General features: G+C 35.1%; 1 protein-coding gene across 4 annotated transcripts in view; it reads right to left on the bottom strand.

The window, feature by feature from the left end:
- ERICH2 (glutamate rich 2) overlaps positions 1-18,895 on the bottom strand; it is a 36,402-nt gene that overhangs the window by 11,228 nt on the left and 6,279 nt on the right. For 2 of the 4 annotated variants that reach the window (XM_025460129.3, XM_025460133.3), the window contains exons 3-5: positions 16,189-16,284; positions 14,394-14,539; positions 11,318-11,502 (exon numbers count right to left, since the gene is read on the bottom strand). In XM_025460129.3, the coding sequence (XP_025315914.1) occupies positions 11,318-11,502; positions 14,394-14,539; positions 16,189-16,284 (427 nt within the window). Of the gene's footprint in view, positions 1-11,317; positions 11,503-13,751; positions 13,875-14,393; positions 14,540-16,188; positions 16,285-18,895 lie in introns of those variants that run through there. The other 2 variants (XM_025460132.3, XM_025460134.2) reach the window with 2 other exon arrangements.

Genomic DNA, 18,895 nt, shown 5'->3' with positions numbered 1-18,895 from the left:
AATTTAAAGTTATGATCATAAAGATATTCACTGGACTTGAGAAAAGAGTAGAAGATATCAGTGAGATCCTTAACACAGGAAAAAGAAACGATCAGAAATAACACAATAAATGAAATTAAAAATATACTTGATGGAATAAATAGCAGGCTGGACTAAGCAGAGGAACAAATTAATGAACCAAAAGTCAAAGTAATGGAAAATAATCAGACTGAACAAATGAGAGAAAAAAGAATTATATAAAATGAGAATAGACATGGAAATCAGTGACTCCATCACGTATAATAACATTCAAATTATAGGGATCCCAGAAGAAGAACAGAGAGAAAAGGAGACAGAAAATTTATTTGAAAAAAAATAATAACAGCTGAAAACGTCCTTAATATGGGGATGAAAACAGATATCTAGACCCAGGAGGCACAGAGTTCCCACAACAAAATCAACCAAAGGTGATCCACACCAAGACACAGTAATCAAAATGGCAAAAAGTATGACAAAAAAATTTTTTTAAGCAGCAAGAGAAAAAACAGTTACATAGAAGGGAAACCCCATGAGGCTAGCAGTAGATTTGTCAGCTGAAACTTGCAGCCAAAAATACTTTATCCAGTAAGGCTATCATTTAGAATAGAATGACAGATAAAGAATTTCTCAAACAAAAACTAAAGGATTTCATGAACACTAAATCAGCCCTACAAGAAATATTAAAACTTTTTGAGTGGAAAAGACAGACCATAGTGAAAGTATAAAAAGTAGGAGACAGAGGGATCCCTGGGTGGCGCAGCGGTTTAGCGCCTGCCTTTGGCCCAGGGCGTGATCCTGGAGACCTGGGATCGAGTCCCACGTCGGGCTCCCGGTGCATGAAGCCTGCTTCTCCCTCTGCCTGTGTCTCTGCCTCTCTCTCTCTCTCTCTCTGTGACTATCATAAATAAATAAAAATTTTAAAAAAATACTAAAAAAAAAAAAAAAAAGGAGACAGAGAAACAGTAAAACTAAGTACTTCTGTAAAAAATCATTCAAGGGATTCACAAAATGAAAGGAGATAAGATATGACACCAGATACCTAAAGCATGATGAGGAGAGAAGTAATTAATGGGTTCAAACTTAAGTGATCATCAACTTAATATAGACTGCTATACATAGAAGATATTATATATAAACAAAGGGTTGTGGAAGGGGAGTTGGATGGGGGGAGGGGGTAACTGGGTGACGGCCACTAAGGAGGGCACTCGATGGGATGAGCACTGGGCGTTATACCATATGTTGGCAAATTGAATTTAAATTTTAAAAAAAATTTAAAAAATTAAAAAAATTTTTAAAAAATTAAAAAAATAAACCCAATGGTTACCACAAATCAAGAATCACTAATAGATATGCAAAGAATAAAGAAAAAGGAACCCAAGTGTATCACTAAAGAAAACCAACAAAGAGAGCAAGAGAAGTATCAGGGAAAAAAAACATAAAAACAACTATAAGTAACAAAATGGCAAAAAATACATATCTAACGATAATTACTATGAATATAAATGGACTAGACACTCCAATAAAAAGATATAGAGTGACAAAGTGAATAAAAAAAACTCATCTATATGCTGCTTACAAGAGACTCATTTCAGACCTAAGCACACCTGCAGATTGAAAGTGAGGAGATGAAGAAACATTTATCAAGCAAATGGATGTCAAAAGAAAGCCAAGGTAGCAATACTTTATTGGACAAACTAGACTTTATTTTTTATTATTATTTTGTTAATCTTTAAAATTTTTTTTATTGGAGTTCAATTTGCCAACATATAGCATAACACCCAGTGCTCATCCCGTCAAGTGCCCCCCTCAGTGCCCATCACCCAGTCACTCCAACCCCCCGCCCACCTCCCTTTCCACTACCCCTTGTTCGTTTCCCAGAGTTAGATGTCTCTCATGTTTTGTCATCCTCACTGATATTTTCACTCATTTTCTCTCCTTTCCCTTTTTTCCCCTTCATTAATTTGTATATTCCCCAAATGAATGAGACCATATAAAGGTTGTCCTTCTCCAATTGACTTATTTCACTCAGCATAATACCCTCCAGTTCCATCCATGTCAAAGCAAATGGTGGGTATTTGTCGTTTCTAATGGCCGAGTAATATTCCATTGTATACATAGACCACAGCTTCTTTATCCATTCATCTTTCGATGGACACCGAGGCTCCTTCCACAATTTGGCTATTGTGGACATTGCTGCTAGAAACATTGGGGTGCAGGTGTTTTGGCGTTTCACTGCATCTGTATCTTTGGGGTAAATCTCCAGCAGTGCAATTGCTGGGTCCTAGGAAAGATCTATTTTTAATTCTTTGAGGAACCTCCACACAGTTTTGCAGAGTGGTTGTACCAGTTCGCATTCCCACCTACAATGCAAGAGGGTTCCCCTTTCTACACATCCTCTCCAGCATTTGTGGTTTCCTGTCTTGTTAATTTTCACCATTCTCACTGGTGTGAGGTGGTATCTCATTGTGGTTTTGATTTGTATTTCCCTGATGGCCAACAAACTAGACTTTAAAACAAAGACTAGGGATTCCTGGGTGGCTCAGTGGTTTAGAGCCTGCCTTTGGCCCAGGGCATGATCCTGGAGTCCCGGGATCGAGTCCCACGTCAGGCTCCCTGCATGGAGCCTGCTTCTCTCTCTGCCTCTCTCTCAGTGTCTCTCATGAATAAATAAATAGTCGTTAAAAAAAAAAAAAAACAAAGACTATAACAAGAGACAAAAAAGGACATTACATAATAATAAAGGGGACAATCCAACAAGAAGATGTAACAATTATAAATGTTTATATACCTAACATGGGAATACCCAAATATATAAAACAGTTAGTAACAAATAAACTAATCAATAGTAACACATTAATAGTAGAGGACTTTACCACCCCACTTACATCAATGAACAGATCATCTAGACAGAAAACCAACAAGGAAAGAGTGGCTTTGAACACACTGGGCCAGATGGATTTAATAGATAATATTCAGAATATTCCATCCTAAAACAGCAGAATACACATACTTTTCAAGTACACATGGAACATTCTCCAGAATTGATCACATATCATGCCCAAAACAAGCTTCAACAAATTCAAAAAGATCAAAGTCATACCTAATGCATCTTTTCTGACCACAACACTATGTAACTAGAAATCAACCATAAGAAAAAATCTCGAAAATCCACAAATACAAGGAGGTTAAACAACATGCTACTAAATAATGAATGGGTCAACCAAGAAATCAAAAAGTACATGGAAACAAACAAGAATGAAAACACAACAATCCAAAACCTTTGGGATGCAGCAAAAGCAATTCTAAGAGGCAAGTTTATAGCAATACAGGCTTATGTCCTCAAGAAGCAAGAAAAATCTCAAATACACAACCTAACCTTACACTTAAAGCAGCTAGAAAAAGAACAAAACCCAAAACCAGCAGAAAGAAGGAAATAATAAAGATTAGGGCACACATAAATGATATAGATACTAAACAACAGAACAGATCAGTGAAACCAGGAGTTGGTTCTTTGAAAAGATTAACAAAATTGATAAACCTCCAGCCAGACTAATAAAGAGAGAGAAAGAGAAAAAGAGAGAGGACTCAAATAAATCAGAAATGAAAGAAGAGAAATAACAACCAACACCAGAGAAATACAAAGTATTGTAAGAGAATGTTATGAAACATTTTATGTCAACAAATCAATCAAGAAGAAATGGATAAATTCCTGTAAACAGATAACCAAAACTGAAGCAGGAATAAGTAGAAAATCTGAACAGATGGATTTCCAGCAATGAAACTGAATTAGTAACAAAATACTCCCCCAAAACAAAAAGTCCAGGATGAGAGGCTTCAGAGGCTAATTCTATCAAACATATAAAGAAGCGTTAACACCCATTCTTCTCAAACTATTCTAAAAAGTACAAGAGGAAGGAAAACTTCCAAATTCATTCTATGAAGCCAGCATTACTCTGATACCAGAACCAGATAAAAATATCACCAAAGAGAGAGAGAGAGAGAGAGATTGAAAGAGAGAGAACTACAGGCCAATGTCTCTGATGAACATAGATGCAAAAACATTTTTTTGGATGTAAAAATCCTTAATAAAATAATAGCAAACAAAATCCAACAATACATTAAAAAATCATTCACCACTATCAAGTGGGATTTATTCCCAGGATGCAAGAATGGTCCAGTATGTATAAATCAATCAACATGATACATCACATCAAAAAGAGAAAGTATAAAAAAATCACATGACCATTTCAATACAAGCAGGAAAAGCATTTGACAAAGTATAATATCCATTCATAATAAAAGCCCCCAAACAAAGTAGGTTTAGAGAGAACATACCTCAACATAATAAAGGCCATATATGAAAAACACACAACAAACATTATCCTCAATGAGGAAAAACTGAGAGCTTTCCTTTAAGGACGGACAGGAACAAGTCCAAAATGTCCACTCCTACCACTTTTATTCAACACAGTACTGGAAGTCCCAGACAGAAGTCAGACAACAAAAAGAAATAAAAGGCACCTAAATCAGTAAGGAAGAAGTAAAACTTTCACTACTTGCAGAGGCAACAATACTATATATACAGAAAATCCAACTGACAAATGAATTTAGTAAAGTCCCAGAATACAAAGCCAATGTGCAGAAATCTGTTGCACTTCTATACAGTAACAATGAGGCAGCAGAAAGAAAAATAAAGAAAATAATCCCATCAATAATTGCACTAAAAATAATAAGATATCTAGGAATAAACCTAACCAAAGAGATGAAAGACCTGTATTCTGAAAACTATAAAACATTGATGAAAGAATTTGAAGACAACACAAATAAGTGGAAAGACATTCCATGCTCATGGATTGGAAGAACAAATACTGTTAAAATGCCTATACTACCGAAAGCAATCTACATATTTAATGCAATCCCTATCAACATATGAACAACATTTTCCACAGAACTAGAAAAAACAATCCTAAAATTTGTATGGAACCACAAAAGACCCTGAATAGCCAAAGCAATTTTGAAAAAGAAAAGCAAAACGGGAGGTATCATAATTCCAAACTTCAATTTATGTTACAAAGCTATAGTAATCAAAACGATATGGTACTAGCACAAAAACTGACCTATAGATTAACAGAACAGAAAAGAAAATCAGGAACTAAACCTACAATTATATGGTCAATTAATCTTCAACAAAGCAGAAAAGAATATCCAATGGTAAAAAGACAGTCTCTTCAACAAATAGTGTTGGGAAAACTGGTCAGATACATGCAAAAGAATGAAACCGGGCCACTTTCTTACACCATACACAAAAATAAACTCAAAATGGACTAAAGACCTAAATATAAGACCTGAAGCCATAAAAATTCTAGAAGAGAACACAGGCAATAAGGTCTCTGACATCAACCATATCAACATTTTTCTAGATATGTCTCCTCAAGCCAGGAAAACAAAAGCAAAAATAAACTACTGGGACTACATCAAAATAAAAAGCTTCTGTGCAGCAAAGAAGGCAATCAACACAACTAAAAGATAACCTACTAAATGGAAGAAGATATCAGCAAATGACATATCTGATAAAGGGTTAGTATCCAAAACCTATAAAGAAATTATACAACTCAACACCTCAAAACCAAATAATCTTATTAAAAATGGGCAGGATATGAATAGACATTTCTCTCAAAAAAATGTTAAGATGACCAAGAGACACATGAAAAGATGCTCAGTATCACTCATCATCCTTTGATGATGCAAACTGTAAATCAAAACTACAATGAGATACCACCTCATGCCTGTCTGAATGATAAAATAAAAAACACAAGAAACAGCAAGTGTACAGAGAAACAGGAATCCTTCTGCACTGCTTGTGGGAACGCAAACTGGTGCTGTCACTGTGGAAAACAGTATAGAGTTTCCTCAAAAAGTTAAAAATAGAAATGCCATATGATCCAGCATTTACACTCCTGGGTATTTGCTCCTGAAATACAAAAATACTAATTCAGAAAGATACGTGCACCCTATGTTTATTGCAGCATTATTTATAATAGCCAAATTATGGATGTAGCTCAAGTTCACTGATAGATAAATGGATAAAGATGTGGTATATATACAATGGAATATTATGGATTAAAGAGTACACTTATCATGATAAAAAAATTGACTAACAGTGAACACATACACATTTTATCTAGATTCAATATTTCTTAACATTGTGCTACATTTGCTTTATCTCTCTTTTGATAGATAATGTATAGATATAACCTACATATATAATTTTCACAGAAACATTTCAAAATAAGTTTCAGACATTGTAAAACTTCACACTGAACTATTAGAGCATAGGTCTCCTAAGAATAAGTTAATGCTTCAATGTAACATCATATCCTTAACTCATCTAAGAAAGTTAACAATAATTCTACAATAAAATATTACATTTAAATTGAGACTTACCAATTTGTTTTTAAAATGCTTTTATAGCTGGATTTTTTTCCAGTAAGGATTTCATGATAATTCATGTTTTGATTTTAGTTGTTAACCACCTTTATTTTGTTGTTGTTTTAATTCCAGTACAATTAACATACAGTGTTATATTAGTTTCAGGTATATAATATAGTGATTTGAAAATTCTATATATCACCCAGTCTCATCACAAGTACACTCTTTAATCCCCATTACCTTTCACTCATACTTCCACCCATGACCCCTCTGGTAACCCATCAGTTTGTCCTCTATAGTTAAGAGTCTGTTCCTTGGTTTGTGTCTAATCTTTCAAGTTTTCTATAGGTTTGAAAAATTTCAAAATAAAAAGTTGAGGGGTGCCTGGGTGGCTCAGTCAATTAAGTGTCTGTCTCTTGATTTCAGCTCAGGTCATGATCTTATGGGTCATGACATAAAGCCCTTCATCGGGCTCCATGCTCAGCAGGGAGTCTGCTTGAGATTCTCTTTCTCTCTCTCTCTCCTTCTCCCCACCTCCACCCCTGTACTCTCTCACTCTTGAATAAATAAATCTTAAAAAAAAATTAAAAGTTGAAAAAATTAAAAAGGGATGAATTCTGAAAACAAAAGAGCTTATGCATAGGTATAGCCTAAGATATGAAAATAAACAATCTCCTATTGTCTGAATATTTATCTGAAAATGAAGTCATGGATTACTTTTATAATTAAATGTCAAAAAATAAATAGAAATAAAATGAGCAACTCTAAAGAGTTTGGTTACAGCAAATAGGGCCTTTGAATGCTCTATGATTCATGAATAATTTAGATGTTCAATCAAAGAAATATAGTTAAGTAAAATCTTTCCAATATTTGGCATCAATTTTTTTTTCTTCCTTGTTGGAAGCACCTTATAATATTAAGTTTCAAAACTCTCTATATATGCTTTATTTGAGGAGGAAAATATAATAAATGTATCTGATTTTTTTTAAAGATTTTATTTATTCGTGAGAGACAGAGAGAGAGAGAGGCAGAGGCACAGGCAGAGGGAGAAGCAGGCTCCATGCAGGGAGCCCAATGTGGGACTGGATCCCGGGTCTCCAGGATCATGCCTGGGGCTGAAGGCGGCACTAAACTGCTGAGCCACCCGGGCTGCCCTGATTTCTTTATATAATTCCATGGCTAGCATTTGGGTTAATTATATTAAAAGGCAAGCACATTAGTATTATCTTTATGCTAAAAATCTAATTGAGGCTTCTAGCCATGATGGAGTTAACAGAGACCAGGTTTACTCTCCTTCCTGAAACAACCAGAAAATTGAACAAAATATATGAAACAAGAGTTTTCAGTAATTGACATCAAATGTCATAGGAGAATGATCTGAGAGAAGGGAAACAGATGGATCCTTTGATTGCCTCAGTTTACAGCTGTGGGCTGTTTCTGGGTACCAGCATAGGCAGGGAGCATCCAGAGACCAGTGGTCTGAGTTGAAATAAAACAGGTTGAAGTTCAGAGAGGCCAATGTTATATTTTCAGGAGAGCTCCAGCAATCTGCAGGTGTCTTTCTGAGTCTTTGCCTGGAATTCATCTGCGTATGTGTATTCAGAAACTACCTGAGGCTAGAGAAAGAATTGCTGGAATGAACAGGGATCTCACACTGGGCTGAAGAGAGCTCATGTTTTCTCTAGCTAGAGTGGAATGTCCTCTTAATACCCAGAGCACTGAGAAGAGTCCTCATTAGGGCATTGCCTTTGTAGTCTACCTACAATATAGGTAGACTCTGGACCCTCCCAACAAAGCTTAAAAAGCAATACTTGAAAAGAGAAACCTGCTTCCCAGAAACTCAACTATGTTCCAGATCAAAGTCCAAAAATATTTAAAGAAAAATGATAAAACTTGTATCAAAGAACATAAAATTTATAATGTCTAGGATTCAGTAAAAAATGCTGGTACCAGGCATGCAAAGATGCATAAAAATATGACCCATACACTGGGGAAAACTTAATCAAGGGTAGCCCAGGTGGCTTAGCAGTTTAGCGTGACCTTCAGTCCAGGGCATGATCCTGGAGACCAGGGATTGAGTCCCACGTCGGGCTCCCTGCATGGAGCCTGTTTCTCCCTCTGCCTGTTTCTCCCTCTGCCTGTGTCTCTGCCTCTCTTTCTCTCTCATGAGAAAATAAATAAAATCTTAAAACAAAAAAAAAGAAAAAAAAGAAACCTTAATCAATAGAAATCAACCCAGAATTACAAAAATGATAGCATAGCTGACAAGCATGTTGAAATAGCTATTATGTCATATGCTCAAAAGTAAAATATGAACATGATGAAAGAATTTAATATAAAAATATTTACATAAAACATGTAGAGATGATAAATATCTGAAATTTTATAGACACACATGGAGAAAAAGGGAGAGAGGAAGGGAGGATGGGATTAACTGCAGATTATAACTACAAAGAAAAGATCATGAACTTGAAGACAGAGCAATAGAAATTTCTAAAATGAAATATATAGAGAAAACAAAACAAAAAAATGAACATCAGTAACCTTTGGGACAATACTGGGTGGTCTAACATACACGTTAACTTGTAGCCCAGAAGAAGAGAGGGAGAGCAGAGGTAAAAAAAAAAAATTATTTGAAGATTTAATAACAAAAATTTCCAAATCTGGTGTAAACTATAAACTCATAGTTCTAAGAAGCAAGATGATATGCCATCAAGGCATATCATCATCAAATTGCCAAAAAATAACAATACAAAAGAAAAAAAACTTTATTTTATTTTTATTATTTTTTAAAGATTTTATTTATTTATTCATGAGAGACACACAGAGAGAGAGAGAGATGCAGAGACACAGGCAGAGGGAGAAGCAGGCTCCCTGCGGGGAGCCCGACATGGGCCTCGATCCCAGGTCTCCAGGATCACACCCCGGACCCAAGGCGGCGCTAAACTGCTGAGCCACCCCAGCTGCTTAAAAAAAAAACTTTAAAGTCTGAGAAGAAGATATATATAGATGGACAAAAGTAATAATAGTAGACATCTGTCTGAAACTATGTAAACTATTTAACAATGAAGCACCTTTTCAAAGTACAGATCTTCCTCAACTTATGATGGGGTTATATCCCAATAAATGCATCATAAGTTAAAATAAGTTGAAAATGCATTTAATACATCTAACCTACCAAATATCACAGTTTAGTCTAGCCTAACTTAAGCATGCTCAGAACACTTACATTAGCCTACAGTAGGGCAAAATCATCTAACAAAACCTATTTTATAACAAAGTATTGAATATCTCATATAACTTATTGAATACTGTACTACAAGAGAAAAACATAATGGTTGTAAGTGTATCAGTTGTTTATACTCATGATGGCATGGCTGGCAGGAAGTTGCAGCTGCCTGGCATCAGGAGAGAGTAATCATAACACATATCACTAGCCAAGGAAGAAATAAAAATTCAAAGTTTCTACTGAATGTGAATCATTTTCACACAATTGTAAAGTTGAAAATTCCAAGTTGAACCACTATGTTAGGGACCATCTGTACCGAAAAAAAAAAGAAACAAAAACCTGGCAACCTACAAATCTCTCGCTCACACATTCTTTAAAAATGAAGATAAAATTAAGACTTTTTCAGACAAATGCAAGCCAAGAGTATTCACTGCTGGCAGAACTGCATTATAAAAAAAAATACTATAGCAAGTTTTTCAGTAAAAGGAAAGTCATATCAGGTAGAAATTCAGATCTACACAAAGCTATGAAGAACACCAGAAATGTGTTCCAAAAAAGATATTTTCCAATTAAAAAAACGTTTTAAAAGATTGACCATTGGGCAGCCCGGGTGGCTCAGCAGTTGAGCATCTGCCTTCAGCCCAGGGTGTGATCCTGGAGACCTGGGATCAAGTCCCACGTCAGGCTCCCTGCATGGAGCCTGCTTCTCCCTCTGCCTGTGTCTCTGTCTCTGTCTCTCTCTCTCTCTCATGAATAAATAAATAAAATCTTTAAAAAAAAAAAGATTGACCATTAAAAATAAAAATAATAACAATGTATTATAGGGTTTATAGTATATGTGGAAGTAAAATGTAAAATGTATCCTTTGCATTAACAAAGGATAAGAAAGGGGAAGTTAAAATGTACTGTTATAAAGTTCTTACAATATACATGAAATTGTATAATATTAATTAGGCTGTGATACCAAAATTGAGATAAAACTGTTTTACTCTCCATAGAATTATCAGTAAATGTTCATGTACAATGTTTGCATGTCATGTTTCAGGCTTCAGTGCTTTTGCACATACTCTTCCCTATACCAGAAATGCCTTCTCCACTTGTTTACCACACGAATTCCTAAGCTTCCCTCTTCCTTCAAGATTCTAACTCTGTGTCTCTTCTAAAAATCCTTTATCCCTTTTCACCTATTTCTATTCTCTGTTAGTCACTTAATCCTCCCTATTCCCAGAGAATCTCATAACTACGTCTGGTAGCACACATATTTATTATAAATTGTACTATATACATAATATGTACTTGTTAGTTCTCAAGGGTAAGGGTCTTTCTTATTTGTCTCTAAATATCCCCAATAACTAATTAGCACAGTACCCAGTTACGTAGAAAGCACTCTTTGAAGCAGTCCTTGCAGAGTTTCATGCCAGAACTTTTTATTCCTGCTTCTGCCTTTACCAGAATACTGTAAGTCATTTCTAGAATCTTTTCTCACCTCTATTCTCATGAAGTAGAGTAAGAGAGATGAGTAACTAGGTAAATATCTGTATATGGGCAAGGATTTCTTTACTATTTTTTAAATCTTCAAGGCCATACACTAGTAATTTTAATACTAAGTTTCCTAAATTACAATGCACAAGTTAAACTTACTTCTGCCATTAACTCTAATGGGGCATGAGTATCCTTATTAGGGTTACTGTCTTCATCATCTTCATCATTGGTATCATCTTCACCATCATCATCTGTTGATTCAGATAACTTATCATCAATATCTTGGAAGGAGTGTTCATTATTTTTCTCCTGCTCTGCAGGGACTGTGTTTTTACCCACTTGACCTAAAACATATACAATCAAATCAATAAATATTGAAAAGTTCAAATATTAAAAATGGTTACTCCTAAATTAAAATGTAACAAGTATACATGTTTATTATATGGTTTCCTGTTCTGGAGGTTTTTAAAAAATTTTTTTTCATGACTAATAGCACCACAATGAACTTATGTAATTTCCATTTCCAAAAAAAGTAATAAAACTGCCAAGAGGAAAAAACTCAAACCAATAACACTGAATTAATGTTAGTGTTAATTGTTTGGTGCTTAAAATTTTAATAAATAGGAAACAGTTTTGCTTAGAAAAATATAATGATTTCTAGAAAAAAAAGAAATTAATGCTATTCTATCTCCAGAAATACATTTCCTAAGTGGTTCTTATAGAAGGGTAAATATGAAATGAAGAACTTGGGAGAGTAAAAATAAGACTAGAGAGGATTAACAGTAAGTAATTCTTCTTGGGCAGGTCAGGTTACTGTTTGGATACCTGAGAATAAAGTTCTTTTTCAACACACACACTTACCCACCCACCCACCCACACACATACACAAAACTTAGGAAGAGAGACATGTGAAGTATTCTAGATATATAACCAGAGGTTACAGAACATTAGTAATGATTTTTTTTATTTTTTTCTTAATGTCAAGACACAGTAGCTATGACCAAACATAAATAACTGAAAAATCAAAATAGGCACTAATAGTCATTAGTCTATTAGTCTATGAATAGTCATTCATTCAGTGCCCAGTACTATGTGGTGTCACAGGAACACAAAAATGAATAATTCTTGACTGCAGGTACTCATTCACACTCTAACTGGGGAGTCAGAAACAATAGCTATAAAACAGTATGGAAGTTTGGTGATAGATGTGTGCTAGTTAAATGAGAGAACAAAGGAGGGCCCCAAGTTGATCTGGAGACTGGTCAGGAATTGTCCAGTCTGAATGGATCAGTTTTTCTAAGGAGAGGGGACAGCATAAGCCAATGCAGTAACAAGAATGTGTGTCATGCAAAAAAGCATTTTGACACTGCTTAGAGGTCAAGGTTGAGACTGCAATGGTGACAGATATAGCTGGAAGGGCAGGTAGATAATGGGGTCTTGTGGGCCAGAAGCCTTGGAGTTAGGACTACATCCTAAGAATAAATGGGCTATAATAAAGGATTTTGAGTAGGAAAACAAATATGATCAATTCTGCATTTCTGAAGGAACTCCTGGCTAGCAGGGTAGAAAGTATATTTGAGGGGAGGTTTAAAAAAAAAAAAAGGAGCAAGGAGAGAGGTTAGAAGTCTCTTTAAAAGACAGGTGAGAGAGATGATTAATGATAGGGCACTAGTAAAACAGGGATGGAGAGAAGGGATAGATTAGAGAAACATTTAAAAAGTAAAATCTCCATGATACAATCTATTGGGACATTTTCCAATAGTATAATTCCTACACTAACTTCATCCATTTTGCTATATAGGAGTATCACCTATACTATTTCCTCAATATTTTTCCTTGAATCTACTTTTTAAACATAGAAATTTTATCAGATAATATTACCATCTATGAAACTGATAAATGAATAAAAGTAACATACAATAATCCTAACAAACATTATATACCATTATTCTTCTGAACATTACATATATTAACTATTTAGTTCTCTTAACAGGTCAATGAGATGTATACTACTGTTCATAGATGAAACTGAAGGAGAAGTTAAATCATGTACCCAATTTCATAGCACTAATTAATTGGCAGATCTGGGAGTCAGTTTGGCTCAAGTTCATATTCATAACCATTTTCTACTTTTATCTGACACATATTGAAATATAGTACCATTAAATCTATTTTTAATCTATTTTTAAAAATTTATTGTGTGTCTCCTAAAATTATCTCTTTGGGAAATATTACTGAGTGAACTTGTCAACTGCCCAGGCTCTACTGATGTCTTTCCCAGTTTCAAAACTGAATTTATGTGATACCTCGCTTTCTTATTAGATTTTGAGTGTCTGGAAGTCTTGTGACATGCCTTTCTTGATCAGAGTTTGGCCATTAGCTACTCCAAATCATGTAGAAACACTTGTTAGAAAGAAAACCAGGAAATCCAGGAGAGCTCAAGAGAGGACAACGTTAAGAAAACAAGCCAAAAAAAGAAAAAGCTGATAAAACTCCTGACTCTAATTCAAGCTCCCGACTAAACAAAAAAACTACTACTCCGGAAGGAGATACTGGTCCTTTATAGAATGGCTAGGGTCTTCAGGCCATCTACCTGCTTCTGTCTTATTTACAGTTTCCATCAGCTCAGTCACCCTGATCTTCCAGTGGGTACCCAGCTTGCTCACAGACTCATCACACTGATGTCATTAAGGGAAAGTCATAATAGGGAATTAAGGACTTCATGTGATGTCACAGGAACTCTCTCCTTGAATTTACAAACACTGAACATCAAGAGAAATGTCCTGATCCCAAGAGCTAAGATAGTCCTCCTCTAGGTGCCATTTATCTATATTACAGCACCCACCACAGTGTGTTATTGTCTTAATTTTTATAGTTGACTATCTCCCACTAAAAAAGTGAACTTCATAAAGGCAAAATAACCTTGTCTATTTGTTAACTATTGTATCCACAGCTTCTAAAAAGTCCTGGCACTTAATAGACCACTGACTAATGAATGGAACTTAACGCTTTCATATTTTGATTCATTTTAAAATTTAATACATCATTATAATTTTATATAATGTATACCATGGATGCCATACCTGACTGCATATCAGAATCATCTGGTACATGAATTTCAAAAATTAGTTTCCTACAACCCACTCCGGACCTACAGAGTTGTCAACATCCCAAAGGTCATTGGAGGAGGTTCAATTAGAAGCTACATTTACTCACATAAAACAAATGTTATTACCCGTGCTTTCTTTTAAGAAGGACGATGACCACTGCTTAGATTGTAGGTTCATTTCTGTATCTTTATTTTCAATATTTGAAGATATTCTATCTTCAGTATTCTTAGAAGTAGTAGTTTTTTCAACAATTCTTGAAGAGATTTCCTTCCTAAATGTTAAAGTAAATAATGAAAAAATACTTTCCGTATTCACGGTTCTGTTTAAAGCTTCATATGCATTCAAACCCATATGTGCACGCATGCACATGCACACACAGACACACAATAAAAACAAAATATATCAACAACTAGCTAAAATATAATATCTTCTCTGTGGAAAAGCATTAAAAATAATTTTTATTGATGATTAAAATTCTATTTCTACTTGGTATTTATCATTGTGTAATGATCCTTAAAATCTTTTCAGGGTTCTTTAACATAGAGCATATAAACAATTATATGAATGTCTTTGGCACATCATTGTAATATGTTGGAATAAAACTAGGAATACTAGCCTTGAGGGTTTTTTTTTTTAGGTTTAGGAACCAGTTCTTACCATTGCTAAATGCTACACTTATGGAAAGAGTCCAACAGTCATATTAACCCTTGTTCATAACAAAATAGCCTGTTTTTTCATTAAGTAGCTGAAATAAATATGGGTTAATTTTCTCTTTTAGCCTTTAAGCCTGAAACCTCATACCAGTAATAATGCATTAAGACAGAGGATTCTTGTGTGGTGCACTCTGTTTACAAAGAGAGGTAAGTACTCATGCTGGTGGAAAAATAACTCTGTCTCTTTTCTGTGGTCTTAAGATTCTTTTAATATGCCTCCTTTACCGAATTAAAAAAATTCTACTTTGCATGTCAAGATATAAAAAGGTGTGAAGTATTTTTTCCCAGTTATGGTGGCTCTTTTTCCCATTGAAATATGAATCCAGAACATGAGTATAGTTAAGTCAGTGACCTTGTACAGTGATTTAGCAAACAGGCTGAACAGCTTGTTATAGTCCTAATATTATGAGAGGGAATGGAATCTTCACTTGCTTAATATATGCTGCTAAAGCAAAACTCCTCTCTAGTAATGAAAAAATGCAAAATTGATTTACATTTGTTCTGCCTCTGCCCTCAATTTTCTAATTGTGAAAAAAAAAAAAAAAACATCCAAGATGAAACTCTACATCTAAGAAGTTGAGAAGTCAGATAAGTTTTTAGTTTCAAGTGAGATCCTGTTCTGCCAAAGCTTGCCACAAGTGATTATTAGAATTTATATGCTCTAATATTTAATTTAAATCTGGTCACTTTCTATAGTCTTTCTCATATATAGTTTCAAAGAATCACAGGTCCCAAGTCCAACCTCCTCTTCAACAATAATCTTTTGACTTCCATTTGAGAAAGTGACATTATTTATGGTAATAATACCTCTGACCATTTAAGAAAAATAGATAGTGTACTCTAAAAGACTTAATTCGAATAGTTACAGTTGAGGAAAGATTCAAATTTTTACTTTAGGTAATATCCTTTGGAAATGGAAATCAGCTTCTACTTATAGAGTCTGTCAAGGTAGATATCCTACTGAAACATATTTATGCCAGAGCATAAATAACCTAGATTTTTAGGACCGTTCCTTAGTATATTAAGAGCGTTAGGTATATTTATGAAATGGCCTCAAATTTCTATTGGAATTAATAATTTTTTCAAAAAAATAAAAAAAAATAAAAATAAATAATTTTTTCAGTAAGTTTAGATTTTAAACTTTGTTTTAAAAATTATTTAAACTTGTCAAACATGGGCTTAAAAATCAAAATCGATTAAAACTTACTTTTCTGAGAATGTCCTAGATACATTTAGAGAGACTTGTGTTGGTAAGGAACAAAGTTTGCTTGCCAATCTTGGTCTGCATCCAAAGAGGCATTTACTTAAAGTATAAAAATGGAAATTAAAAAAAAAAAACCTTGTCACTTTAGAAGAGATAAAACATATGATTATGGAAAACCCATAAACACAATTTTTTCAGTTGAATGCTGTGGACTTACTTCAGCCATTTCCCTCCCCACATCTTCAAGTATGCTTGAAAGCTTGGCCCAAAACCCAAGAGATCAAAGGTCCAAGATCTATCAAATTTCATCTAGCATTAACGATATATTTTACTTCTATTGCTGAACATTGTTAATTAAAGTGCAACTTGTTGGGTAGACAAAATCTTTCACACAGGAGATCCATGGGGAAAAGAGGAAATAATAAATGTGGGCTTTACAAGCACAGATATTTGAAACTCCTGGTTTATAAGTCCATATACTCCTTATGTGCCTCAGACTAGAAAAAAGAAGCAGAGAAGATTAAGGCAAATCCACTCCCACTGCTTCACTTGACAGGAAACAACACAGGGAGGACAGAGGAGGAGGTACCGCCAGTAGTGGGTAGAGAGTGCAATGAAAAACTACCCTGAAAAAATTCATCAACTTTCCAGGTCACAGGGCTCCTTAAGCACAGGTCCTCCATGATTTTCTACTTTCCTACTTGATCATTTTTTTCCAGGATTGGCCCTGTGTACCTTGAACTCTGGGTAAAGTACCTAGATTGAAGCCACATACCTGTGAGACTTATGGGCTACACTAACCATTCCTCCTCCTCCCTCACTCCAAACAACCAAACCAAACCAAGCCCAAACTCTTCTCTACAAGTGAACTGAAGGGAAACTGATTTTTGTTTTTTGTCTTTTTTGTCCTTGCAAAAATTAGTTTGAGAAGAAGATGCAATTATTAATGAGACCAAGAGAACAAATTATCACTCTGCTTTCCTATTTTGGCCCAGGCTGCATTTGATTTAACCTTGGGGTTTAACTCAGGATGTAGATTACCCCTTCTTTCAGTTCCAACACTGCTTATCACAATCTATGAACATAGATGTTCACAGACACAATAGTAATTTATTTCCATTAATGACTTATTCTTTTAAAGATTTATTTATTTAATTATTATTTATGATAGACACACAGAGAGAGAGAGGGAGAGAGAGGCAGAGACACAGGAGGAGGGAGAAGCAGGCTCCATGCCAGGAGCCCGATGTGGGACTCGATGTGGGACTCGATTGATCCCAGGACTCCAGGATCGCGCCCTGGGCCAAAGGCAGGCACCAAACCGCGGAGCCACCCAGGGATCCCCTAATGATGTATTATTATTATTGAAAGTAACATCATACTTCCTTCAAAGACAACTAAAATTTTCTTACATTTTTAAAATTTAAATGTTTCAACCATGTAATTGGATATAGATACATATTTACAGATTAATATATTTAATGGGGCATTTGTTTTTTCTGATTATCTAGAACACTTAACCTGAAATAAACAGATTTCTTGTCTTTGATCAGTTACACATTCTCTTTAATATAAAAATATGTATTTAATACATAATTTACAACAAAAGGCAAGTTAATTTTATTTTTTAGTTTTAGGGTTTTTTTTTTTTAAAGATTTTATTTTATTTACTCATGAGAGACACAAAGAGAGAGGCAGAGACATAGGTAGAGGGAGAAGCAGGCTCCTCGCAGGGAGCCCGATGCAGGACTGGATCCCAGGACCCTGGGAGCATGCCCTGAGCCGAAGGCAGAGGCTCAACCGTTGAGCCACTCAGGCATCCCACAAATCTGTACCTTTAATGTGTTGGCTTGATTGTTCTCTCAGTTTCATTAATTCCAGGTATAATTCATTATTTTCCTTGATCAGTCTTGCATTTTCAAGTTTATAAGGTCCCAAAACAAAATCAAAATTGGCACTTTTTCAGCTTTCACAGTAGATAATTTTGATTTCTGAAGACTTTGTTGTATGAACTAGGTCACTGAAAAGTTTTTCTACCAATGGTAAACACTCCACTGTCAGAGTCTGGCGGTATCCCAACTGATCCAATCTTTTTCTAATATTAATATATTTTCTTTCTGCAGCTGTAGTCATCTCGTCTTCCAAAACTAGTTCTTTTTTTTTTTTTTTTAAGATTTTATTTATTGATTTATGATAGTCACAGAGAGAGAGAGAGAGGCAGAGACACAGGCAGAGGGAGAAGCAGGCTCCATGCACCGGGAGCCCGACGTGGGATTCGATCCCGGGTCTCCAGGATCGCGCCCTGGGCCAAAGGCAGGCGCCAAACCACTGCGCCACCCAGGGATCCCCAAAACTAGTTCTATTCACTCCCTGAAATTAAAGTCCCACAGCTCCCGCCGCCGCTCTTTGCGCCTGTGGCCACATCGCCCCTCAGACCTCACCTCCGCCCTGGCTGGTCTAATTTTTAGCTTTGACAGTATGACAATTCAAAGATAAATTGCATAAGGTAAAAAATGTCCAAGCCAATTTTATCCAGAATAAACCAAAATAATATGTTTGGCACCATTCTACCAATCTATCAATATTCATCTCTATGAATGTGTTTTATGATCAATTCTCAAAGTGTAATTTTTCATGGAATTAATAATTTTTTTTCCTCAGGAGGTAGGAGATGATAATATTAGGAAAGGTTTTGATGAATTATCAGAAT

Source organism: Canis lupus, chromosome 36 (assembly GCF_003254725.2).
Source record: "Canis lupus dingo isolate Sandy chromosome 36, ASM325472v2, whole genome shotgun sequence".
NCBI classification, from domain to species: domain Eukaryota; kingdom Metazoa; phylum Chordata; class Mammalia; order Carnivora; family Canidae; genus Canis; species Canis lupus.
The sequence above is the reverse complement of the archived record's forward strand: the minus strand, read 5'-3'. Positions and strand labels throughout refer to the sequence as shown.